At 37.5% G+C, this 26,656-nt stretch overlaps 3 protein-coding genes across 8 annotated transcripts; 2 read left to right on the forward strand and 1 right to left on the reverse strand.

Annotated features, from left to right (window-relative positions):
• Positions 1–314: 314 nt before the first annotated feature.
• On the forward strand, positions 315–7,639 carry LOC121795923 (cysteine-tryptophan domain-containing zinc finger protein 3-like). Of its 5 annotated transcripts, none has more exons than XM_042194599.1 (8): positions 315–877; positions 3,796–3,832; positions 3,935–4,065; positions 4,159–5,183; positions 5,338–5,593; positions 6,025–6,185; positions 6,548–6,702; positions 6,984–7,639. In XM_042194599.1, exons 4-5 carry the CDS (start codon positions 4,323–4,325, stop codon positions 5,500–5,502), a joined length of 1,026 nt encoding a protein of 341 aa, XP_042050533.1. In that variant the 5' UTR covers positions 315–877; positions 3,796–3,832; positions 3,935–4,065; positions 4,159–4,322; the 3' UTR covers positions 5,503–5,593; positions 6,025–6,185; positions 6,548–6,702; positions 6,984–7,639. The 5 variants fall into 5 exon arrangements, with proteins under 5 accessions (XP_042050533.1, XP_042050530.1, XP_042050534.1 ...); XM_042194596.1 differs by having other exon boundaries at positions 5,338–5,494; XM_042194600.1 differs by having other exon boundaries at positions 5,432–5,593.
• Positions 7,640–14,172: 6,533 nt separating this feature from the next.
• On the forward strand, positions 14,173–15,641 carry LOC121795921 (protein SRG1-like). Its single transcript, XM_042194591.1, has 4 exons — positions 14,173–14,467; positions 14,541–14,788; positions 14,864–15,191; positions 15,265–15,641. The coding sequence occupies exons 1-4, from the start codon at positions 14,222–14,224 to the stop codon at positions 15,511–15,513; spliced, it is 1,071 nt and encodes a 356-aa protein (XP_042050525.1). The 5' UTR covers positions 14,173–14,221; the 3' UTR covers positions 15,514–15,641.
• A 2,888-nt stretch (positions 15,642–18,529) lies between these two features.
• Positions 18,530–25,047, reverse strand: LOC121795906 (cullin-1). Of its 2 annotated transcripts, none has more exons than XM_042194576.1 (20): positions 24,875–25,047; positions 23,791–23,982; positions 23,587–23,686; positions 23,151–23,336; positions 22,932–22,979; positions 22,649–22,852; positions 22,399–22,476; positions 22,157–22,246; positions 21,983–22,063; positions 21,813–21,875; positions 21,008–21,043; positions 20,841–20,927; positions 20,605–20,754; positions 20,474–20,529; positions 20,267–20,387; positions 20,013–20,174; positions 19,723–19,866; positions 19,416–19,634; positions 19,165–19,332; positions 18,530–19,077 (listed from the first exon to the last, which is right to left on the reverse strand). In XM_042194576.1, the coding sequence occupies exons 2-20, from the start codon at positions 23,928–23,930 to the stop codon at positions 18,976–18,978; spliced, it is 2,235 nt and encodes a 744-aa protein (XP_042050510.1). In that variant the 5' UTR covers positions 23,931–23,982; positions 24,875–25,047; the 3' UTR covers positions 18,530–18,975. The 2 variants fall into 2 exon arrangements, with proteins under 2 accessions (XP_042050510.1, XP_042050509.1); XM_042194575.1 differs by having other exon boundaries at positions 24,867–25,047.
• Positions 25,048–26,656: the final 1,609 nt, after the last annotated feature.

Here is a 26,656-nt window from a genome sequence, read left to right on the forward strand (position 1 = left end):
AGAGTCTATTATGTTTGAAGAGACATCTCTTACACAACAGACTCGATGTGCAGCATAGGGTGTGCAGAAATGCAGGATTGGTAGGTAAAGAGATTAAACTGCCCTTCAGCTCATTTGAGCATTTTCGTCCTGAAAATGGCAAAAAGCAAGCTTTGTGATTATATATTTTGTTAGATACCTGTGATGAGATTTTTAAATATTATGAGTCTCTGCTATTACAAGGCGAAAAGTTAAGGACCTTTTGTGCAGTTCAGCGTATAAATAATTTATTTCAAAGGGTTGCTATTGTGTTAAGAGGGGAAGAATAAAAATGAACAGACTACCCCCACCGCCCCTTCTTCTATATCCCTCAATTTCAGTCTCTATGCATTAACAAAAAACACACACACACACACTTAAAATTAACTAAAAAAACAACTAGTCATATTGAGAATCGCTTCGATCGTTGCTAAATTCATGCGAAAAATTGATTCTTTTCTATTACGCCCACTCTTTGCCGTTTAGGAGTTTATTGCAAATACATTTGGTACACGTGTTCTTTTGTGAATGGTGGTGATCAACCAGTGTCTTGGCTTTTAATTTCAAGGAATTGGGAGGGAATTTTGAAGTGTTTGTTATTAGGTTTTTTGTGGGTTTTGTGAGTGCTTTTTTGGGTTAAAGTTTGGTTCTTTGATTGGGAAGGTGATTATGCTGGATTTCAGGATAGAGGTTGGGTTTGGGTTTGGGAGAATTTGAGCACTTTGGGGTGAGGTTTAGGGTTAGAGTTCTGGGTTATTTGTGGCCCAGGATGGTTCAGGAGCCTGAGCTTGATCAAGGAGAGACTTGCTATTACAGTGATGATGCTACTACTGATCCTGATGTAGCTCTCTCTTACATTGTATGAGTTTCTTCCCCTGCAATTAATGCTGTTCAGTGTTGCAAAAACAGTGCAATTTATATTGCTTTTGAACTTGTCAAGCATGCTGTGGTTTACTAACTGAAGTGCTCTGTACATGCGTGATAGTTGGGGTGGATGATCGTATGTTTTGGTGTGTGTGGAATGAGGTTGCAGTCGAATGTCCTTGAACTTGTTTTGAAACTAAATTTGATTGTCTGAAGTGAACTGAATGAGATGATCATTTCTAACCTACGAAGATAAGAAGATGGATATAATCCACAGTGAGCATAATGTGGTGATACGAACCTCTATTAGTTTAAATATTATAGGGATTTAGCATATCTTTTTCTATATCTTTGTTTTCTTGTTCATTAAGTCAGTAGCATTATAAATAGGATAGACTGTTATCTTTTTTATTCATTCAATCAATATATGAAATTATCATTCTTTTGGCTCAATTGAGTAGCAAACAAGAAACATCTCCTAAGGTTGCCGACGAGGCTGATCTCGCGCTCAACCGCCCCTTTTTGCCGTCCAAGTCACGACCCAACGTTGGGCGCTCGACAACGACGACATCTCGTTTCTTGATTTTGTGTGAAATTCGACGTTAAGGAGGACGGTCCTTAACAACTGGTGCTTTCATCCAGAGCTCAGCATCCTCCGTCTGCGTTCATCCATATCCCCAAATAAATCACCACCATTTCTACCACAACCACGATTCAGTCCGTCGACATGTCATACGACTACGCCAGCTATTGCCATCGTAAATACAATTTCCCTCAACTCGTGCAGCCGTTTCACCCTTGCCATACCCGACAGCCCACTTGCTGGGACCCACCATGGACCCGTCGGACCACTGCATATCAACATTCTTCATCCTACGAGCTAGATATGTACTCACCATCACCGCCCAAGCGCCGACCTACCTGTTGGGACCCACCGGCGCAACAGCAGGACCGCGGCTACCCGACCGTTGACCGGCCCCGACGCTCGGAGACGTGCTGGGACCGACCTCGCCCTCGAGAGGAGGTGAGAGCGCGAGTCCAGCCCGCCTCCCACCAGCCCCGCTACTCCACCGAAAAGCCAATGCGAAACCTGTACAGTCAGCCCGCACGTATGACCAGTCAAACTCCGGAGCAGCCACGCCTGCCTCTAATACGGGTCTCCCAGGCGGAGAAGTCAGAACGGTCCAGGTTGGGTCTCTGCTGGCACTGTCCCGAGAAATGGGTGATGAGACATGTGTGTAAACAACGCATTCTCTGTTATGCGGATGATGGGGATGAGTTTGAGGAGAACATTCAAGATGAGAATTTAGCCGAAGAGAAAACTGATAATACTCCCACGATAGTATTCGGTGATGATGTTCCCAATGACATTACCGACGCTCCTCTTGATGCTCCAAACAACGAGTCCCCTGGAGAGTTTCTCAAGAACAAAGGGATTGTCAAGAACGACAATGAGCCACCGCAAGTGCTCGTTGGGGTATCTGATGAGAAGATTGGTGAAAATGAGGAGACAATGCTAGAAGATAAAGAGGAGGATGGTTCTATTGGTGAAGTGGAGAAGATAATCGCCTCACTCAATGTTGTTCAAGTGTCATCCCAAAATGTTGTTGGAAATTGTTTGGGCAAGAAAGGAGATGGTGCTTACACCGAATTGCCCGTAATTGCTTGTGTCAATGTGGATTTGAATGTCGGTGATGTTCCAAGTATGAATCATCGATCAACATCGCTCGACAAAGATGCAAGGTTGATCCCTCCGAGTAATGACATGCCATGCTTGGGCATTCTGGGAGGCGTGGACAAGCTTTTCGATTTGGCAAGGAATTTTTCCGCCAAAGTTGGGTCTCCTTTGTTGATTTTTTATGGAAGTGAAGAAGGGAGACGTTCAACTGTTCGGTGTGTGTTTGATCCAGGAGGAGTTGCCTCGCCGAAGCTTCTGCTTTCAACTCTCCTTTTTGCTTCGTGGTTCCCACCTTGAGGACAAGGTAGATTTTAACCGTGGGGGAGTTGATACAAACCTCTATTAGTTTAAATATTATAGGGATTTAGCATATCTTTTTCTATATCTTTGTTTTCTTGTTCATTAAGTCAGTAGCATTATAAATAGGATAGACTGTTATCTTTTTTATTCATTCAATCAATATATGAAATTATCATTCTTTTGGCTCAATTGAGTAGCAAACAAGAAACATCTCCTAAGGTTGCCGACGAGGCTGATCTCGCGCTCAACCGCCCCTTTTTGCCGTCCAAGTCACGACCCAACGTTGGGCGCTCGACAACGACGACATCTCGTTTCTTGATTTTGTGTGGAATTCGACGTTAAGGAGGACGGTCCTTAACATGTGGCCTGTTTTTGTTTATTTTGGATTGGTAGAAGACTGAAAAGACAACATTTGTGATGTTTTTCCTAATGTAAACCTTTTGAGTTGAGTGTGCTTGACCTTGTTTCTAAATGCTGAGTTTGATCAACTAAAAAACTGAATGAGATGATCATGTAACCTACATTGATAAGAAGATGCATCTAGTGTGAAGTGAATGCGCTAAGGACTGTTCTCATTTGGCTTGGATTGGTAGAAGATGGGAAAGAGTGACATTTTGATCTTCTTGCTACTCTAAAATGTCGATGATAATCTGGAAAATGTCTAAGCTTCATGTTGATGTTTGATATCTATACCCTGTCTATAGACTCTATAATCATAATCAGGATTTTGACTGAATCATGTGTTTTTCCATTGTAGCATGAAACACTGTGTGGACTTTATTCGTTTGCAAGCATATAATTTATATAAGCTCTTTTTAACTACTTAACCTTGCGTGACTATCAGTTATACATGTCGAATGATTCAGATGTCTTTTTTCTCATATTTAGTTTTTATCGAACTATATTGACCACATTGCAATCTGTTGCTTCTACAGAAAGATTTCGAAGGTGGAGTTTGTGCGGAAAATTTGGGTGAGTTGAGAAACAGACTGACTTCTATCTATCTATCTATCTATCTTTTCCTCATACCTCTCCAAATTCAGTGCCCTGAATAATTTTTGGTGGCTTATGCAGGGGAAAAATTTGGTGGGTATGGTTCATTTTTACCCACTTATCAACGGTCTCCTTCAATTTGGTCGCAGCCAAAATCTCCACCAAGAGTTCAAAAGTCCCACTTGTCTGGATCTCCTAATGCCTGTCCGGAGGTATATATATATGGTACATTCCTTAGTTAATGGTTTGTATACATGCGAAGGAATTTTTCATTTACTCGGCACCATGGCCGTGTTACTACACAGGGACCCAACCCTAAATCAGTCACACGTTTGACTCGGGGGGATGATGCATCTTCCCCCAGTGTGCGCTCTAGCAGACAAAAGGCAACTTTATCTTCTGGTAAAGTTTCCGAGACATTCACAGGAAAAGTTGAACCTCCTTCTAGTAAGTTAGACATTCCGCTGAGATGAAAGGCTCGCCAGTGGAGTCGGTTTCTTCATCTCCCATGAAGATGCTCTATCAGAACCAGGTGTCACCAATGATGACCGAGACTGCAGGGAGAGTTGATTTTAGGTTCGACGTTGCTTCAGTAAGCAGTGCGAAGAAACAGGAGATGGATAAGACTTCCAGATTCGGCACATTTAGGAGGAGAAAATCTGGCCTAACCATGGACAATGGCTCGAAAAATTTAGATTCAAAGAACAAACCAATTAAAGAGACAGCCATTAACGACAATGATCATGCACCCAAACATGAAGTGTTGAGCAACATGAGACATCCTCTCTCCGGCGATTTCAGCCTCGAGTCTGGTCAAAACAGTCCGGCTGTTGGTAAGAACAGTATCCGAAAATTGAAGGACAGCAGTAGTGAGAAGCAACCTATACAGAGAGAACGTGATAAAAATGAGTCAGAATTGAATAATCCCTGCAGAAGCAATGCTGTGCATCAGAGCCATAAACACGATCCTCCAACAAGAATAGAGCCAAGTTCCGCTCTGATGGAACCGTGGAGTGGAAAGGTCCGCATTGACCTGCGTCAAGGACAAGACGCAGTTCTTCCTAGCAAACAAGCATCAGGGCCATTGGGTCCCTTTAAAAAGAGTCCTATGGACTCAAGACCCCACAATGAGTCTGTACCTGGCGATACATCAAAATATCGAAAAGGCACTACTAACGAAAACGTCATTAATAAAGAAGCAGAGAAACGATCTTTACCTCTAGATGCAAGCCTTTGGAACAAGAATGTCTCTAGTGCTGCTGCTTTGAAAGAAGCTGAAGGCATCCTAAAAGAAGCAGAAGAACTTAGCACCCATGCTGATCTAATCAAGGTATTTTTTCTATCTTAATCGATTGCACATCTATGCATCTTCTATAGCATCCAACTTATGTGTACATTATCTTCTGCAGAGTTCTGGTTTTAGCTCTGAAAGTAATTATGAATACTTTAAAGCATCCAACTTATGTGTACATTATCTTCTGCAGAGTTCTGGTTTTAGCTCTGAAAGTAATTATGAATACTTTAAAGCTTCGCTAAAGTTTCTTCACGGAGCTTCACTTCTGGAAGTCTGTGATGCAGAGCCTAGCAAACAGATGGAGACGAGTCCAATGCAAATGTATGGTGCTGCTGCCCAACTTGCAAGTGAGTAGATACTCAGAACTTGAGTCCTTTGCAGCTTCTCATTCTGTGGCAAACCTTTTTTGATATATTATTAGGGTAAGACCTGCAATGGAAGGGAAGGTGCGTGTAATCTGAAATTTCCTCCAAGCAAAATCTAGAGATTGCATTTTGTATGTACTATGCTGTATTTGCTTGCTATTTGTTCGGAAATGGGGGTTTGATTTGATGTTTTAGATTAGAATTTTGACAGATTATATTCTTATATACTCTATTGACACCGTGCCTAAAGGTCATATGATGGCAACATGGCAGGAGATGAGAGTTAAATCAATTTCATTTGTAAATTGTAATGAAAATGCTATTGTAGACAATATTTTACATGGATAGCATAGCACACTGTTTGAGATTCAAAATGTCATTCTGTGTGTGTGTGTTGGGGGGGGGGGGGGTGTTATTCTGTATTATTCTTAAGAGAATTGTCTTTGGTATGAAGCTGTCTGAAATGATGACTAGTTATTTTGGAATTCTCATTAACTTCACATATTCCGCAGAATATGTGCAAGTGAATATGAAAAAGGCCATGAATTTCCCTTTGCTGCTTTGGCATATAAATGCATGGAGGTGGCTTACCTGAAGGTAGTTTATTGCAAAAGCTCATCAGCATGCAGATTTTGCCAAGATTTGCAATCGAGTCTGCAAATGGTTCCACAGGGTAGGATAACTCGTTTTCTTATATCATTGTAATTCACCATACCTAAATTTTGGACTGCATGGTTGGAGTAATCTACTTTAGTCGAAAGGGGCAGATTCCTTTACATGCGATCTACTTCTAGGAGCCCCTATTGAAATAACTTTGACATTTATATGATATATTAGCCTATCTTCACTACCAGCAAACGAATACCATCTGTTATGACTTACTTAAGTCACTTTTGGGTCTTGATAACTGGACTAATGTTGTGTAATTATCTTTCTATTTTTAGCTGTTTATGGATATGCTCTTGTCAATTTTGTTAGACTATCCTAGATGTGAGATGATATTGCTATTGATGCTACATTTGCTCGTCTGATTAGGTGAATCTCCGTCATCTTCCCCTTCTGATGTTGATAACTTGCATAATTTTGCAATGGCGGACAAGGCCGCATTGTCTAAAGGCAGTGGCCCTCATGCTGCAAATCATGTTATAGTGCCTCGCAATCGCCCCAACTTTGTCCGGTTGCTTGATTTTGTAAGTTGATTGACCGAAATAATGTTATCTGCATCTGCTTTGCTGTGGTGGTCATGATTTCGTGGTTGTGGTTTGACATGGAAATGCATGCACCTTTAATTTTTTTTGGTTGATGCTTTATCTTTGGCGAAACATCTGGAAACACGGTGCAACCACCCTAGTTAGAGCTCGTCACTCCCTAATAGGATATAACTAGGGCGGATGCACGCCAGTGTGCCTCTTTTATCTTTATATCAATCTAGACTTTTTTGGTATATGAATTTAAGCTAATTCTTCCGTAGACGAAAGATGTGAATTCTGCAATGGAAGCTGGCAAGAAATCGCAGGATGCGTTTGCAGCCGCCCATGTCGAACTCAAAAAGTCTCAGAACAGAGACGCGATTGATTCAATCAAGAGAGTTATTGACTTTAGTTTTCAAGATGTAGAGGAATTCGCACGTTTGGTACGGCTTTCGTTTAGCTCCATCAACCACCAAGGTGTTCGTGGCGATAGAGACAAGTCGAGATACGCACACTCTTCTATCCCTGGCGCTACTGAATCGGGTGAACAAAAAGAAAACGCATAACGGCTAATTGTATACAAAATGGGATCACTTTCTCCATACTTGTAAAATCATTTTTGATTGCTTTTCTTTTCTTTTCTTCACAAGATTAGGGCTCGAAACCCCGATGTAATGTCGGCCAGGAACGGATTTTGTGAGCGTTAAAGCCACGAGATTCGGAGCCCGAATGAGAGGGCAGTTTAGATATTGTAGGTTATATAAAAGACTGATAGTATAGATGAATATAGCCTTAGTGAAATTTGACATGTCAATATAGCTAGTTATCACAGTCCAAATATTTATAAACATTTCATCACCTTCCAAATATTTTGATGTATATTTTTGTATTAGTAACGTTCATTCAAAATCTATAAAAAAATCAGAAGCATTGTTAATCGTCTCTCAAATTTATAAACATCCCACTAAGACTACTTTGTGGGACGTACAAGATTACAAACATTCAACCAATATTACACACAAACATTTAAACTCAAGAATGAAAACTAGAAATATTTCAAGCCTAGAAGAGAAGTGACATTATATAGCTTATCTCAATTACACTTTACAAAAATGGAAAAACAGATGTGGAATACTCTTGATGTTGGTGGAATGTCTTGTTAAATAAGTTAGGTTAAAAACCACAAAGGAATGGAATGGTCATGGATAAAAAGTGAATTGACAAAAAAAGATTTAGGAATATTTTGCTTGTACGAATAGAAAATACGGTGTTATTATTGGGATTTAAATTGTTTGTGTCGCCACGCGTTGTGAGGGGGATTGAGAGTGAGTTGGTCCCAAATAGGAGGGAAGGGTTGGTCAATTTGCAAAGAATAATTGGTTGATAGACTTTAGCACTATGTAAGAGATAGATGAGCCAACTTGTTTTTGTCACAAATAATTGACGTGCCGTGTCATATCTATCACCTCTTGTCAACTCGTATTCTTATTTTGGAGTATGTTTTACTTTCATCTTCAATTTTACTACTAGAAATAAAAATTGCCTAGTTATCTTTGTATTTTAATTTTAATTTTTTTAATCATGTTAGTATTACTTTTTATATATTTTCATTTATTTTATATATTTTTGTTTTGTTGGCCAATGATGATGATTACAAGTTAAAACAAATCTTTCTTTCTTCTGTTAAATCTAGTACTCGGAAGATGACTCATTCCTTGAGCGATATGTGATTTTATGCAACTTTATTTTATGTGTTATGGAGAGAGTAAAGTAAAAGAGAAGTGGAGTAATAAAGTAGAGAAAAAAATGTTTCAGATTTTATTAATGAGTCATCTTTAGTTGGATAGAGGGAGTATGAAATTTGAATCAATTCACATGAGGCATACCAAACATATACGCAATGCTAGGACTAGAGACATGCATGTAAATGGCTTATTCATATCACACATATCAAACCTATGTGCAGAAGTTTGGTAAACCTAATAGTATGAATTTGGACAATTCATAGTATTTACTACACAAAAGTTACAACTTTAATTGTTGTAAGGCAAAAACTTTCATTCCAAAAAAATTTGTATGAACTCATCCAATTTATTCTGTGTATTTACTAAACAATTCATAACATAGTAGTACTATTTACTAAACAAAAGTACATCCAATTTTAAAAAGAAAACTAACAATATACATCCAATTTGTACGATGGAACATAAGGGCATCAATAACCCCGTCCCCATTTCCGGCCCCAAGTCCCCTCCACGTCATCATTCCTTTACAGTTGCGGCCCAGGCCCCAACTGCTGTAACCCTGGAGGTTGCGGCCCGGGCCGCAACTAATAAATGACACTATTCACAACTCCAACCTATTTTGAACATAAAATAAAATACGTTGAGCAATTATAACACGAGCAATTCATTTTTAATACAAAAATAATAAATTATAAACTAAAAAATATACAAAAAATTAGAGTAATAAAAAAAATGCAAAAAAAAATAAAAAAAAATTAAAATTCTGCAATACACGTTGCCCTTCTCCATCTCCTTCTTCCTCTTCCTTCTTCTTCCCCCTCTCCCCCTTCTTCTTCTTCTTAAAAATGCAAAAAATAAAAAAAAATTAAAATTGATGAAAAAAACGTCGCCCCTCTCCATCTCCTTCTTCTTCTTCTTCTTCCTCCTTCTTCCCCCTCTCCCCCTTCTTCTTCTTCTTAAAAATGCAAAAAAAAAAAAATAATTAAAATCGATGAACAGTAGCGGCCCGTCACCGTGCAACCCCGTCCCGGGCCGGGACGCGGGACGCTCCCCAGGCCGGTCACGCGTCACCGGGACGGGCCTGAGCCGTGCCGCCCTTCCGTGTAATGCATGGGACGGGCCGGGACTCGCGAGATGCGGCCCGGCCCCTTGCATTACGCATGCTCTAAGGATCTTCTCCATCATGAATAATGGAGTTTGTATCACCAAATACATAAAATTTTCCTCCAATTTGTATGATTAAATCGGTTTAATTTAAAATGAGTTGCTATGTATCAATCGATTCCTGTTAAGGATAGTATTCCTTAACGTTCGAATTCCACACACAATCAAGAAACAAGACCGTAGTCATCGAGCGCCCAAGAGGTTTGGGTCGGCGAAGACGTCCGGCAGAGGGGGTGCTGGGCGCGAGAGAGGTTCTCGTCGGCAGCGATAAAGACGTTTCTTGATGCACAATTAATTGAGCCAAATAAATAATTTCATATATTGATTGACTAATTCACTGAATAAAATGATAACAACCTATCCCTATTTATAATACTAGAATACTAGCTTATGGAACAAGAAACAAATATAAGAAAAGATATGCAAATCCCTAATATATCTAAACTAATTAATAATGATAGAATACTCGTATCAACTCCCCCACGGTTAAAATCCACCTTGTCCTCAAGGTGGAAACTACGAACCAAGGACGAGAGTCGAACGCATAAGCTTTGGCGAGGTATCTCCTCCTAGATCAAACGCCCACTGAATAGGCGAACGTCTCCCATCATCTCCATAAAAAATCAACAAAGGAGACCCAATAAGGTCGGCAAAATTCCCCGCCACAACGACAAGCTTGTCCACGCCTCCAAGAATGTTCGAATCCAACATGTCATTGCGCGGAGGGATCAACCTTGCATCGGTATCGAGCGATGTTGATCGATGATTCATACTTGTAACATCACTGATATTCAAATCCACATAGGCACCGACAATTATCCGTGAACCGGTGTAAGCACCATCTCCTTTCTTGCCCCTACAATTCTCAATAATAGATTCTGATTGCACTTGAACAACAGGGAATGAGGCGATGACCTTCGGCACTTCCTCAATGGAATCGTCCTCCTCTACATCGTCTAATGATGCCTCTTCCTCATTCTCTTTACTCATATCGGGGCTGCGCGTTAGGTAGATTTCCACAAAAGATAAAACTGGTTGGTCGTCGGGGCTGGTATCTCTACGTTCCCTAGATCCCTGTTTCTCACTAGGCAATCTAATGGCAACATTTGATACAGATCCTATATCCGAACTGTCAGCATCACGATCCCCAATCCTCTTTGCTGCTGTCTCTATTATGGAGTCCTCGAAATCACCAAGCTCCTCTTCGCCCGTACCACGATCACCAACGCAGTCGAAAACTCTGGCTTCAACACATGAATTTGCAATCTGCTCATCTAAAATCGAGGAATCAGATGTTTCATCTCCTTCTTGCTCCCTTATGCCAACACTAACTTGGTAATCTGATTCACACCGACTCCCAAGCGAACGAAGACTATGAGTAGCTTTCTTCTCCGGCACTAGACTTGGCATTGAGCACTCCATATACCTAGTATGAGAGAGATACGATCTTCTCTCCCAACATAGATCATCACTTCCAAATCTCTCAAAAGATATGTCATCTGCAGGGTATCTCTGCTGCGTACGGAATCCCGACGAGTCCCAACAAGTAGGCAATCTCGGAGGCTGGTCGGCGGTGTGGTGGGGCTGGTGACAGGCGGACTGGCCTCGTGGAGCTCGCACCTCCTCCTGATGGTGAGGTCGGTCCCAGCACGTCTCCATGCGTCGGGACCGGTGATCAAAGGTCGGATAACCGCGGTCCTGCTGCTGCGTCGGTGGGACCTGGCACGCCGAGCGGTGCGGCTGTGTTGCGTGGATCGGGTGGCGATCGAACCCTAATTGGATTCGTTGATCCCCGTGATCAAATAGGTGGCCCCTCTCGGCGTAGCCACCGCGGCGTCGAGGCCGCGCAACCTGCGCGCGATCGCGGTACCCGATGGACGGGTATCCCGTCCGTGGGCGACGATCAGGTGGATCCAAGCGCCGTAAGACATAGGGTGGTTTTGGCTCGGGATGAGTGGGTGGACGGAGGTTGTCAATGCGCAGCTCTGCTACGTCCAGACGATAATCCATCATGTCCAATAGGCGATCGAGTTTTGCAATAATAGGGTGTATCTGGTGCGGGGGCTGATATTGTTGGTGAGTACGCATAATGGCGGCGGTGAAGCTCAGGTGGGAGGTGATCGGTGGTACCCCTTTTTTTCTTTTCTTTTTTTTTTGGTGAAGAAGATATCTTCTTCTTCTTCTTTTTGATTTATGAGATTTGGGTTATGGATGAACGAAGACGGAGGATGAGCTCTCAATGAAAGCACCAGTTGTTAAGGATAGTCTTCCTTAACGTTCGAATTCCACACACAATCAAGAAACAAGACCGTAGTCATCGAGCGCCCAAGAGGTTTGGGTCGGCGAAGACGTCCGGCAGAGGGGGTGCTACGCGCGAGAGAGGTTCTCGTCGGCAGCGATAAAGACGTTTCTTGATGCACAATTAATTGAGCCAAATAAATAATTTCATATATTGATTGACTAATTCACTGAATAAAATGATAACAACTTATCCCTATTTATAATACTAGAATACTAGCTTATGGAATAAGAAATAAATATAAGAAAATATATACAAATCTCTAATATATCTTAACTAATTAATAATCATAGAATACTCGTATCAATTCCCTAGACGAATTAGGAGTGGACATTCGATTGTCAATACGTATTTTGTTAGAATATGTCTTATAATTATTATTGGTCCTTGTTCTCTCAAATTTAATAAATACAGTAGCTGCGAGAAAATAAGCATTGGAGTGCTAAATTGAACGACTAAAAATAAAATCAATTGTCACAATCGTTTGACACAACACTTAATCACGATGGTGACATGGTGCTCTATTAAATTGCATGCGGCCACCAATAACTCTCATCAAGAAAAGTATAGGGATAATAGAAGTAAAATTTCCCACTTTCTAGATATATGTTCAAAAAGAGGACGAGAATAAATTCGACAACATTGGGAAAGATTTACTAAAATTTAATCACTAAACATAAATGATAACACTAATTAGAATAAATGTGAAGGTAAAAGTCGAAAATCATATATATTTATTTTCATAAATTATCCTTCTCTATCTAGAGGTGTAAGAACATCACTCCATATTTTCTTTAATTTTGTGAAGGTACATTTATTGATGACAATACATCCAACACCAAGTATCTCCGTACAACATTAAATTTAAAATCATTAGTTTGACAAAACAGTTTTTGGATCAAGATCTATGGTCTATGTTATCTCCTGATTAATTTGGAATATTTGAAATAAAGTTACGTTCCAAAGATTAGAATTGAATTGAGAGCTTGGGGAGAAAAGATAGTAGATTAAGAGTTAAAGTTGATAATGATTTTAGTGATGTTAGAGTATGCGTTGGATGCTAAAAACAAGTTCTCTGCTAAATCTCCTCTTTTAGTACTTTATTGGGTGTTAGGTAAAGGATGAAAATTCATGTATATTAAATATTTTACTTTTCGAGATTTCTCTCCTTTTCACTTGTCACCCTTTAATTTTTTGGGAAGATAAGATATATTTATCTTTCTATGTATTTTCTTCTCTTGAATTTTCTTACAATTTAGAAATATCTTTTTATGATAACAAATGAGCAATATTCCATTCTTAATTTAGAATTAATTTGTATTGGTCTTAGCCTATAAGGAGAATATGATGGCATCAATCACTTGATTTGGTCTGTCCAAATGAAGACACCCAATAATAGTTGAATGGGAATTTTTTTTTGGCCCCTACAACTTACTACCACCACTTCCTCTCCATAACCCGAATCACATCACTTTGTATTTTATTAAAAAAAAGCCAAGACACATCACATACAGCATATGTAATATATTTCCTAGTCGTAACCTTAGAGATTCCAAATTCCTCCTCTTTTTTACCAAACAATCTCTATTTACCACTCATTTTCGCTTTAAGTAGATTACTATTTAAGTAAATAAAATATGCTCTCATTCTATTTCATAATAAAAATTTACGTCAAAAGGGATATAAGGCAAAAACACTAAACAAAAAGAACAGAATACATATATATCAAATTGTTGAATCAAATCTCAGATCATCCATAACGGATGCTCTGGGTGCTCTAGGTGACGTTCTAAGGGGAGGGGACGGGACGGGACGATCCTCACACCTGCACGCAAAGGTTAATGTGATGGGTCGCAATTTTTTTTCCCCCATTTTTCTTTTATTTTATAGTTTGTATAAAATAATTGTGGTATTCCTAGTGATACTAGGGTTGAACCTAACAAAACACATACCATAGTCTTCTATGAAGAATTTTGCAATATATACACCAAGTTGTTTTAGAAGGCCACTTTTGAATTTAACCCACATAACAACATCAATTTAATTTTTAACTAAGGTAGTATGAGTAGAAAATACAATTAATTATAGTATGACTGACACTCGTCCCACTAAAGAATTTCAAAGAATCATGCCCATAATACAACAACCACTAGTACCAAAGATCACTAATTTTTGCCAAAATTTTTGTTGTTTAGAATTATTGAAAAAGTATTACTAGTACAAGTTACTAATGCATACCTCATCTATAAATAGAGGCTTGATCTCCTCATCAACTACTACCTTCAAAATAACACCAACATTTAACTTAGCAATGGCTCCAGCTCCAATCTCAGCCATCAAAGTAGGCCACATAGATGATGTTCAAGAGCTCAGAAATGCCAAATCCTCACACATCCCTCCAAGATTCATCCGCGATACAACGGAGAGGCCAGCCTTGGACAAGCCCATCTCCTGCTCTGACACCATCCCTCTCATTGATCTCTCCAAACTTGCCAAAGGAACCACTGCTGAACTACACAACCTCATGAAAGCTTGTCGAGATTGGGGCTTCTTTCAGGTTGATGTCCAAATTTTTTTGCATCCTTGAAAAATAAGTGTATTTTTTTTTTCTAAGTATGTTTTTGTTTCAGGTTGTGAATCATGGGATTGATGTGGAGTTGGGTGAGAGGATAGAGAAAGTGGCTATGGATTTCTTCATGTTGCCTTTGGAGGAGAAGCAGAAGTACCCCATGACTCCTGGAACTGTACAAGGCTATGGTCAGGCCTTCATCTTCTCTGAAGATCAGAAATTGGATTGGTGCAACATGTTTGCACTTGGTGTCATACCAGACTACATTAGGAATCCCAAACTCTGGCCATCTAATCCTTCAGATTTCAGGTGATGTTTTTTCACCACTATGTTGATTGTTGAGTTTCATTCATAGTCTGTGCTTATTTAAACTGTTTTCAACAGTGAGACTGTGGAAACATACTCAGCACAAGTAAGGGAACTATGCAAGAATCTACTGAAACACATAGCCACAACACTTGCACTAAAAGAGGATGTTTTTGAGGAGATGTTTGGATTGGCTGTGCAAGCAGTGAGGATGAACTACTACCCGGCTTGTCCGAGGCCCGATCTCGTCTTAGGATTAAGCCCGCATTCCGATGGAAGTGCCCTCACAGTTCTGCAGCAGGGGAAGGGCAGCTCAGTTGGCCTCCAAATACTAAAAGATGGTAAATGGATATCAGTTCAGCCTATTCCCAATGCACTAGTGATCAACATTGGAGATACAATTGAGGTACTTTTCTTGTTAGTATAACAACTTAATCACTTTACTTATTAGTGGTTTATAATTATTTTTTGTTTTGAAGGTTTTGACTAATGGGAGATACAAGAGTGTGGAGCACAGAGCAGTGACACACAAGGAGAAGGATAGGCTGTCTATAGTCACATTTTATGCTCCAAGCTACGATATCGAGCTCGGTCCAATGCAGGAGTTTGTAGATGAGAATAACCCTTGCAAGTATAGGACATACAATCATGGAGAGTATAGCAAGCACTATGTTACCAACAAACTGCAGGGGAAGAAGAGGTTGGAATTTGCAAAGATTGTGAACTAGTAGCTTCTTTTTCATTGAAAATGTCAAGATTGTTTTAGGACTTGTGAATAGAAGGTTGTTGATGTAACAGATATCTCCAGTTCTATTATGTTCTCATATTCAAATCAAGTGTTTTTCTTTTTTCGGAATTTGCCTGGAGTTTACTGAATAATTGAAGCAAGTGGGCTGATATAACTAGTTTTTTCTTTGGGTTATTTACTATTCAGTACTCAACTTTTAAGGTCTTTTACAATTTACACCTAATCTTTGAAATTTAGACCAACTTTGACCTACTTTGTAACTTAGAGCTCTCAAATTTGTTGCATGAGACTGAAGTACAATGTTAAAATTGGGGTGCTAAATTTTGAAAGTGACCTAAATTGCCAATGCCTAAAAAATTGTGAGTGCTTGCTTTATTGCAATGAAGGGCTAATATGCAAGATTCCTACAGAAGAGGATCACTTTTCACTGTTTGTCCTAACAAGATTCCACTGTTTGAAAAAGGTGAATGTAATAATGAGATCAAATCTTGGTGCATCACCATTCACTAACACCATGTTTTTTCACTAAAAAAAAGAAAAAGAAAATAAATGTTTTCAGAGTTCCATTGATTGATTGGAGAGCTTTTGTGAGTGGAGGAGGAAGAAGAGGAGAGCCCACAATCATGTTTGTCTGCATCAAGTTGGTGGTATAATTGGCACTAACTTCATCTGAGCAACTTGGCTTGGATTTTTCTTGTTATGTTTGGATCTCGTGATTTGTTAGAATAGGTACATGACTACATCGTCAATTGCGAGACCATATCATATCATGCAAATTAGTGAAGTACAACACTATATTTTTTTTTTAGAAAATAGAAAATTCCAATTGTAGACTTTATGTGTGGCATTGGTGTTGATTCACTTTTCAAGACCTCTCCAACAAAGAAGAACACATGCAACAACCACTTTAGCAATAACAAATTAAGCATTATAGTAGTATTCTCTTACTTTTACTATTTCCATTTCTTACTAGTTTCGATTATGATTTTCAATTAAATTAATTTTTGAATCAACAAAAAAAATACTAAAACTCACTAAAACATTTAAAAATTAATTGAACTAAACAAAATTTTCAGCTCATATAGATTGGCAGGCGAAAAACACGTCGGCAGATTGACTTCCATTGCAGCCATAACACGTTGTCAGTGCCGGGGGTGTGAATGAAGTGGAATACTAGTATTTATAGGAGAAAATCAGAATTATTTAAAAAATTTATCGTTAACAATCGTTGGGAATTACTACATTATTTTTAAAAACCCAATATTTTTTGTATTAAAGAAATGAAAATGTCACATATCATATGCTGATTGGGCCACACAAGCACGAGCAAGCGTGCAAATGTCGGGTGCACCTCGCGTTGCAACGCCGTTCACTACTATGTACAGCGTAGTGACATTTGTCCAATGAAATGTGAATTATTGAGACAAAATAATTCTTTTTTAACTATGGAGTGAAAGTAGTTAGTGGGTTTGAAGAGGGAAATTTGCACCATCATCACTAGAAGGGCTACAATCATTAAATCATTTCTAATCATGCTAACTATATTCCAATTCCTCCTCTTACAATAAAATATAAAAGGGACCATCAAACAATATCACACATCAAAAATAGATTATTTCATTTTCAAGTACTATAGTCTCGCAATCTCATTAAAATAGACATCTTTTGATTTTGGTTATCCCGTAAGAGTAATCCACTTCTATTTTTGAAAACTTTTTTCTTTCTAATGAGATGGATACTCTCTACCAATAATTCAATTCTTCTAATTCTCTCCTACTTTTTCAATTGTGCATTAAAACTCGTTTCATTCAAAAAGTGTCTATTTTTATGGAACAAATATAGTACATTTCCTAAGATTTTATTCTCTTCTAACACATAAAATGTGAGTACTACTTATTTAGTACAAAAAAATTAGTGATACAAAATTAATACTACACTTTTATGTTTTCAAGCTAAACTTACTTAAACAATCATAGTCTGGCTCATGAATAATTCGACTCAGTTACAATCCTAATCTTATTCATATAGGAAACCAATGTATCTTAGACAAGTTTAGGAAGGAATCAAAATCCTCATAGTTATAAACTAGGAACAAAGATCAAGGTTTGAATTTTTGTAAAGTAGCATGTAAACAGTGTAAAAATTGACAGGCGCTAAGAAAAATCTCACTCACATAGTCACAACACCATTGACGTTTGCAACTCAACTTATTAAAGTACTTTATGTTTAGATTTCTATCAAATCATAAAGCACCCATCTAACAACATATACGTATTAATTAATTGTCTCTTTTATTTATATTCGAATTCATCTATCTCTCTATAGATTCAGAGCGTCAAAGCAAAAATATTGATGCACAAATAAAAGATTTATTTATGGACTTAAAAACATGAGAATAACACCAGTTACACCATATCATTCTAGAAAATCTAATACTCCATGAGATGAATTAATGCCGTTGAATTCACCACTCTTTAAATATGTGAAATATATTAAGTTGTCGTCATCATAAGGAGATGAAATCATGTTCCATATTTGAGGGAAGAAAACAAACGACAAAACGTGATGTTTGTGCTTTTCAGTTGCCAACCCACTAGAGAAGAGCCCTATAAATATAATAATAAAAAAAATGGAGTACAAAATTATGTTAGTGTAGTTGTGATTTGTGGGATGCCATCTTCAATAGTTATGACTCAAATATTCACCCAATTAATTACTTTTGCGACTTTGCTTCTTCATTTATTTGAGACTCATTTAATTTTGAAACGTCATTTCCTAAAATGTCAATTACCTAACTCTTTAACTATACTATCAAAAATGTCAATTACAAACTTTGAACCATAAATATTTTTATCAAAAATGTTGAGAGATTCACATTCAACTCCTAGATAAACTTGGCTTGCGTAAGGCAGCATGATTAAAAAAAACCGCAAAAAACACCATTGAAAACCCAGTAGAAAAATTGGGCAAAATCCGCCCAAAAATAAGAGACAGTATAACAGTATCAGAAGAAATACGAAATTATACACAATAAATAGGTGAGTAATGTTTCTTAACATAAGATTGCGGAACTAATACAAAACCAGCAACAAAGCTTTGACACAGGAAGACTGCTTTAAATTTTCACATTTACTTGAGAGGAAACCCAACCTCAACAAAATAAGTTATCCAGATAAATAAACATACATGATCTGTTACAAGAGGAATCCAGAAAATGCTAGACTTGTCTCACTGCCTCGGCCTGCAGTTAAGCTTTTCAACGCAGAACCAATCCATCAGGACAGTCCTTCCCCGACCCAGGCTAGGGCGAAATGTTCAAGAATTCCCTTCACAGAAAACATGCAGAAGACTGTACAGTAGACGGAGCTCGATTGGTGTGTTTGTGTGACTCCATATTCGTGCTCACAGTTACCAGCTTGATCATCACTAGGCACATGCGGATTTACGCCAAGTATTTGAACAAGTTGGGGTTGTCCTTGTCCCGTTCAAGGTAGTCACGAGTGATCAGATCTTCGATCCTTTTCTTGATTGCTTTGACATCAGGCTTCACATTGCAAAGTTAAATTTGGGTCAAGGGCAGAACATTAAGGAAAAACGGAAAAGTAAAATCTACTACGTCAAGAAAATGTACCTTGAACATTCGGCCCAATTGCTCAACACACTCCATAACCAGCTGCTGGTATCCCAAGACCTTCCTACTCTTCATGATACGCACAATTGAGGCATCAATGGCATATCGTCTGTCCTTATCAACATCCTCAATCACCTTCTTCTTCTCATCCACAGGGGGAAGAGGGATCTGCATTCACATGTTAATTAGCTTCATAATTGTAGTGCATCTCTCTCTCTCTCACACACACACACACATACACGCATGTGTACCTTGATCCTTCTCATTTTGTCAGTGAACTTCGAATTAAATTCAAAGACATCAGTCGGAGAAATTGTTTTGGTGCTAGGCTCCTTAGTCAAAATCTTATACTTAGCACATGAAAGTGAATGAAGCAGCCTGACAACATCGTCATCCGATAGATTTAACTGGGTCATGATTTCTTGATAACTTAATCTATCTGATGCATTGAAAAGTAGCAGCGCAGCAGCCTGAAGAATGAAAATTAAAGATTGGTATTACTAAGATCACTTACAGAAATAAGGAAATATAAGCTGACATCTGCCCGGCCAAAGTTACCTGATAAGTAGTCACAATCAGCTCTATTGTTTTTTGTTCAAATTTTCCATTGATGTTACAAGTGCCCAAAGAATATATCCATGTAAGTTTCCTATGCTTCGTTTTTGTTTGATAAAACTCTCTGAACACTTCAACACACTTGACCTAGAACAAATATCAAAGCACAAAAGGGAAAGAACGTTAGTGGCAGGGTGGATTCCACATAAGAGAAGAGAGGAGAACGACACTGCGTTCTCTTGGGGGTTTGGGTGGTTGTGTGGGTTGGGAGGGATTCTGTTCGGCAACTATACCATTTCGGCAGGAAGGTTAAGATCGAAGGACTTGTAGCTAGGCCAGAAACCTGTTGTCAGAACAGTCACCGTCAAGTCTATCCCTGGATTTGCATTTGGACTATTGCTGAGATACTCCTCGAAGCTGGCTTGATTTTCTCTAGCTAGGGTCAAATCAGTTACCTGGAATGTTAAGAAATGAAAAAAACGCTTCTTACAACAGGACTGCCGACTCATACACCATCATAATTCATAAACAATACTGTGAAACTAACCATTCCCTCCATTTTTGAGGTAAATTGGCCACCACATTGCTGCTTCAACTTGGTTAGGATGCTTCTTTCGTGCTCGTCGTTAGCACTTTTATCAAATAACAGACGCCGTGCGAGCTTTTTCCTGTCAAAGAGCAGGAGACAGAGTACATATATAACTTGGTATTTTAAAACTAAGAAACATTATTACCACAACCGAGGGAAACTCACCTATAAAACTCAGCAAATAAATCCTTATCACTTATGTAAGCGAGCAGTTTTACAACCTGAAAAACACTCAGGACCTCAATCACAGTTTTAAATTTGCCAATAAATGCAAACAGTAACATCACGAGACACACCTTCTCCAGAGTTTCTTCTATAGCTTCATCACTCAATTTTTCACTTCCACCCTTTTTGAGAATGTTATCACAAAATGTGGCAAGAAGTTCCGCACTAGAACTTCCAGCGACTCCCTTGTTGCAGAAAACTTCAAAGGCCTCCTTGAGAGCCTATGCATTATACAGTAAAATTAACTTCCACATTTATAACCAGAGTAGAGAGGAATACAATGATGAATGACTTTTACAATTCTAACCTTGTGGAAAAGCGTGTGATTTAGAAAACAATCGTTCACATATGCCATGAATTTGTCATGCAGCTCGATTACTTTTCGCACAAATACCTGGATTACAAGAATGATTTCATCTCAGAAAGAGAAACCATACACGGAAGTAATAATAACGAAATTCAATATAGTTGTACCTGCTCCTGCAATCCAATAACATCTCTCTTTTCTGCCTGTTAAATTAAGAAATTTCATAGTTTCAGAAACAAAAGTATTCATCATGTACATTATGCTGCCAAAACTTAGCATGAAGGGGTAATATATTGTCTTACAGTTCACGGACACAGATTGTGCTTGTTGCATCTATCTATTAAATGTAGTGCAGTCACGTCAGCAAATAAGATATCTCTTTTCTTCCAGAAAACTTTTTCTTCTTACAGAGAACCTCGAGGATACTTACTCCATACAAAATTTTAGTCCACTTTCGCCACTTGCTTAGGTTAAGAATGATTTACAACACTCAATAAAATTTCTTGTGTTCCGTGTTCCCTTATCTAATGAAGTTTAGGGCTTGCAAATAATGTAGCATAGCATTAAAATTGTCAACTTGTTCTGAGAGTCGATAGCAGGATAGGAAAGAATCATAGTATCAATTCATCATATACAAAATCTTCAACAAACAGAGCATTTTTTAAAATAAATATTCAATTTTTATATGTCATAAGAAAGAGACAAATTGAAACTATAACCACTGGTATAGGAGTGAAATTTTTTTCATAATGCAAACTGATTCATTACTAGATCACCGCATCATACAGTATGTGCATGAGAGACTGACTTTGCAGGTGATTTTCCTACACATAGAAGAGACCTTCAAAACCAAAATACGAGATATTGAACACGACTTTTTAGCTTTTAGCAGATTAATGTGGCAATACTTACAACAGTTTTTCATAGGCAAAGTAACACAAAGATTCATCGGAAAAAATACTAGTGATTAACCTTTTTGGTACTTGCAGCATCTTCGGCTTGTTTAACCAAAGCTGTGCCTTCAGCAGTAACATGCTGTGAATTTGGGGAACCATCAAGTGTTAGTCCTCAATAATTCAAATACAACTATGACATAATTAAATGCCAATTGACTATTGACTATAAACAAAAATAACACAAACCTGCTTAAAAATGTGCGCGACGGGCTCTAAACCACGAGGTATTTTTGAAAATAGTCTATACATCCTTGACAAATCATCAACCTAATGGACGGAAATGTAATGATTAGCATCAATAACAGCAAGTCACAAAAACATAAATACGACAATTGACAGCATAGACTCGGTAGCAAGTACCTTGTCATCCCTCAATAAAGCATGGCAACCCGAGTGCTCCTTCTCTAGTAGTTGAGTGGCATACACAGATAAGAGCTCATGTTGTACTTTCTGTTGGAATAGAAAAAACATCAAAAAAAGCTATAAAGTGAATCTGACAATTAAAAGGACTTCAAATGCGGATCACGCACAGCATACATTCCAATAGTTTGATGCTAATCTACGAGAAATTTGTACAACAGTCATTAAGGAGAAATACAAACCTCAAGCAACTTTGACTCACTACTTGAATGAAGATAATGAGCAACCCTGTCCTTTTCTCGTTTCAAACACTCCTCAGCCTGGATTTATTAGACAGAGTAAGAAACTAAACAGAAAATAGCTGCAAGCACTACACTGGAAATCTTCACTAATATTTCCATGTTAATGAGCATGTGCGAGACAAGTCTACTTTCAGGGGCCACAATTTGTTTTAGCTAAAAAAAGAACAATGTTTATTTTTATAAAAAGAACCTTTAACATATAGTCAGGACATGAATCATCTAAGATCCAATTTGAAGCCTTCCGGGAATAATAAGCTGCTGTGTCCTTCAGCATTGCAGCTTCAAAGTCATTCTCATAATAATCCATCTGCCCCATTCCAATCTCAACAAAGATATCCAATACATTCTTTAACAAAGCTCGATCTATTTGCTCTCCTTCTCGCTCTTGATCAATCTATTGAAAATAAATATATTAATACACCAAAAAAAGGTGGAACATATGCAAAATGAATCTGAATAACAATATTACATACCAGAGAAATAACAGCATCCCTAACTTTCCCAGATAACTCCATATATACCTAAAACAGAAAGTAGGGAATTGAGTAGAGGGATTGAAAGAAAAACTGCTGGGGAACAAGGTTCAAATCATTTCATCTGAACTTCAGCGGATTAGTTTTTTTCCGAAGCATAAAAAAAGGGCAACTGATAGTTCGAATTTCAAAAGAATGATTTAGAGGCTAAAATGTTACCAGGTCCCGGAAGCATGTCAGACCAACTTCCTTCAGTGCTGGAAGTGACCTTCTGGCTACAAAGTACCGGTCAAGATAATGGAAGAATCTTGAAAGCCACCGCACCATGATTTTATGATTTGACCATCTTTTTACAAGCTCCCTTAGCATGAACTCATCATGCTTTTCCCTTAAAGAAGGCAAAACCTTCATAGAAAAATTCAAACAAACTTAATTCATGGAAACTAAACTGATGAATGATCAAAAAAGCTTAATTTGCTTAAATGAGCATTTCAGAATACTGGATTACAACATATGAAATTTTGATGCAGGAATTTTTTATCCTAGCTCAGACATCAGAAACAAAAAAATTCGAAATCACTAACTGAAATACAATAAGCACTTCCAGGTACGTGCAGATGATGAAACTGTTAAGAAATCATCTTTAAGTCCTTACTGTTGTTGTAATGTACTCTTCGAAAGACTCCCGGTACTTGTCATATAATTGTTGAGAATAATCATGTGGGGGCTTTTGAGTGCACATGTTGTAGATTGTCCTGTAAATTAGAATTAAGTGAGCTCCTAAACACTTTGACAACAGCATAAAAATTTATGCAAATTTCAACAATACGTATAAGAATATAGAGTGCTGAATAAATACGTGTAGAGCATCATGTAGTCCTCAGAGCTGAACTGGGGTTCTGGCAGCCCTTCGAGAATATTTTTCAATTTTGTAATGCCTTTTTGCATAAAATCCCATCCTTGTTCTAAATCAATCGTGTTGCGCTGATTCATAGTCATCTTCTGTGCTAGACAAGATGAATACTGATCACCACTTAAACCAGTTCACAACCTGCCATGATACAGATGAGTAGACACTCAATTCAGAGCAAGTGCAAAATGAAAATTCTTAAAGCATAACCAAAGTGGAGCCAGAAACAAATTATTGAGACATTAGGTCCTAATAATTCAAGTAATAATTTAGTTGAAGCTACTTGAATCATGCTAACGTTTGTGTATCAGATGACTACAGATATAGTTTTCTCACTTACTACAGAAGCTAATCGATCAAGCTACAAAGATGAATCTTGAAGTAAAAAAAAAGAAAAATAATGGACAGAACACAAGAATACATAGATGGCAGCTCATGTATAACATTCCTTTTATAAAAACTATACATTTAACCCACAACAATGCACAACCATCACTTGATCACGATCAATCATAATAATCAATGATAGGAGAAACTTAGTATAGATATCAACTTATCAATACTTAGTAAATAATCACACCATTTAATTTCAACAGGAGGCCAACAGCATATCCTAGTATATGTTATATTCTGAAAAGTTTCAATAACAGTACAATCATAAAACAGAGGCTCCACAACTCAAGTATTCCAATCAAAACCCATACTATATTAAGCAAACAAATAAAAATAACTCAGCTAATGATATGTAAAAAAAACCCCACCAAAAAGAACGAAAATTGGTAAAAATAACCACGTCTAATCTCCATAAAGATACCACTAACAATACCCCAAGAATTAAAAAACAAAACCCTAAAATAAAAGTATAACCGAGCCAAATAACAAGGACCTAACCCCCAGAACGTGGAATTTCGAATTTGAATCAGCTTGAATCCGAAAAAAAGAGAGTCGTATCAATCCAATTATCCACAATCAAGCAGAACAAAAACAAATGAAGACCGATCGCACAAAATAATACGCATACATACAATTTCACCTGTCACCGACATAAAATCCACGCCCTGTTGACATATATACACTATATATTCGTGTATATATGCAAATATAGAGATTTGGATGGAAGGAAGGAAGGAAGGAAGGAAGGTAGGAGGGAGGGAGGGAGGGAGATCCGAGAGGAGGGGAGAGAGAGTGACTTGGGTAGGATGCGAATCCCTCTGGATCTTTTTGTTTTTCCCTTCTGTTTTTCTTTTTATCTCTTCATTTTTTTTATACTGGTATCTAATATCATAAAATTTTAAAAAAGTTAAATTTTTTTCACAAATTTTAAAATTGGCAAATAATATCACGAATTTTATCCCAAGTTTATTTTTTCCCACGAATGAAAAAATTCAGAATCAGAAGAACAGTGTGCTTCAAGAAAAACTATCTTTAAAGATTAAAAAACTTGAAGCTCTCAAAATTGTTGTCGAGAAATTACGAAAAAAAATCGGTATCATAATATTATTTGTGGGAATTTTTCAGTTCGTGGAAAAAATAAACTTGGGGTAAAGTTCGTGATATTATTTGTCAATATTAAAGTTCTTAAGGAAAACCCAACTTTTTGAAAGTTTCATGATATTAGACGTATCTTTTTTTTATATTTTGTGTGTATTACATAATTTTCAAATCGTATACTAAGGTTTCCGATATTGCATTTGTGACCACTCTACTTTTCCAATTTAGTACTCCCTCCGTCCCACTTTAGGAGTCTCGGTTTACCATTTTTGGGTATCCCACTTTAGGAGTCCCGATTGAAATATTTCATAATTGGTAATAGGTCTCACATTCCACTCACCTTTTTCCTCTAACATTATATTATAAAACTAATATATAAAAGTAGGACTAACATTTCACTATCTTTTTTCACCAACTTTCCTTTATATTTTTTAAAATATGTACCGAATTCAACTGGGACTTCTAAAGTGGGACGGATGGAGTATTTTTTAAATAGGATTAGGTCACTAGTCTATTAGGACAATGGGAAGTTCATTCCCAGACCAGGACTCGGGTCACGTCTTTTTTTATATCCCAACCCACAACCCCCATAATAGATGTCCTCTTCTCATGTCCCTCATCAGAGTCATAATTAAATACTTAAAATTTGAAAATATAATTATGCATGAATTAATCATTAATTAAGGAATTCCACCAACTTTTATTAACTAAAAATTAATTGAAGAAACTATTAATTAAGGAAACTAGTTTTCATTAATCAAGGAACTAAAAAGAAACTATTAATTAAAATGCAACCTTGATCATAAACATTAAAGATTTTGGCCTAACTGTTGAATCAAAGTTAGGGAAAGCTAACTATGAAAAAATATCCTTTATAGTAGTACTACTATTTTTCATTCTTAAAATCCATAAGTAAGATATAAATCATATGATATCAATTCATAAAATGCAATGTCTAAAATATTTCTAAAAAAAGGCTTAAAGGGGATGAAAAAAAATTAACCACATTTATATATTGTTGAATATTTAAATAAAAGAATTTCAGGATATATACTTAAATTTAAATATAATTAAATAGTAATATATATAGTGTAAAAATTTTAGAGCTATGACATTAGATAAGAATAATATTTGATAAATTTTTAGTTGTTGAATGATTTAAAATATATGAATAGTTTGTGATGATATCATGATATAGTATATTTTAAGATTCTGTAGAATTAAAATGAAGCATAAGCAGATTTTGAAAAATTTTAACCATATTTCAAAAGTTGAAATATTTTTCATAGTTTCATTTTATGTTAATTAAAATCTAAAGCATGTA

Source organism: Salvia splendens, chromosome 3 (assembly GCF_004379255.2).
Source record: "Salvia splendens isolate huo1 chromosome 3, SspV2, whole genome shotgun sequence".
Taxonomy (NCBI): domain Eukaryota; kingdom Viridiplantae; phylum Streptophyta; class Magnoliopsida; order Lamiales; family Lamiaceae; genus Salvia; species Salvia splendens.

Coding starts and splice junctions, on each gene's coding strand:
- LOC121795906 (XM_042194576.1), bottom strand. CDS start 23,930: ATGACTATGAATCAGCGCAACACGATTGATTTAGAACAAGGATGGGAT. Junction 22,477..22,648: donor GTCCTGACTATATGTTAAAG/GTTCTTTTTATA, acceptor TAATAAATCCAG/GCTGAGGAGTGTTTGAAACG. Junction 22,064..22,156: donor CTTTATTGAGGGATGACAAG/GTACTTGCTACC, acceptor TCCGTCCATTAG/GTTGATGATTTGTCAAGGAT.
- LOC121795921 (XM_042194591.1), top strand. CDS start 14,222: ATGGCTCCAGCTCCAATCTCAGCCATCAAAGTAGGCCACATAGATGAT. Junction 14,789..14,863: donor TCTAATCCTTCAGATTTCAG/GTGATGTTTTTT, acceptor TGTTTTCAACAG/TGAGACTGTGGAAACATACT. Junction 15,192..15,264: donor ACATTGGAGATACAATTGAG/GTACTTTTCTTG, acceptor TTTGTTTTGAAG/GTTTTGACTAATGGGAGATA.
- LOC121795923 (XM_042194596.1), top strand. CDS start 4,323: ATGAAAGGCTCGCCAGTGGAGTCGGTTTCTTCATCTCCCATGAAGATG. Junction 5,184..5,337: donor CCCATGCTGATCTAATCAAG/GTATTTTTTCTA, acceptor TATCTTCTGCAG/AGTTCTGGTTTTAGCTCTGA. Junction 5,495..6,024: donor TGCTGCTGCCCAACTTGCAA/GTGAGTAGATAC, acceptor CATATTCCGCAG/AATATGTGCAAGTGAATATG.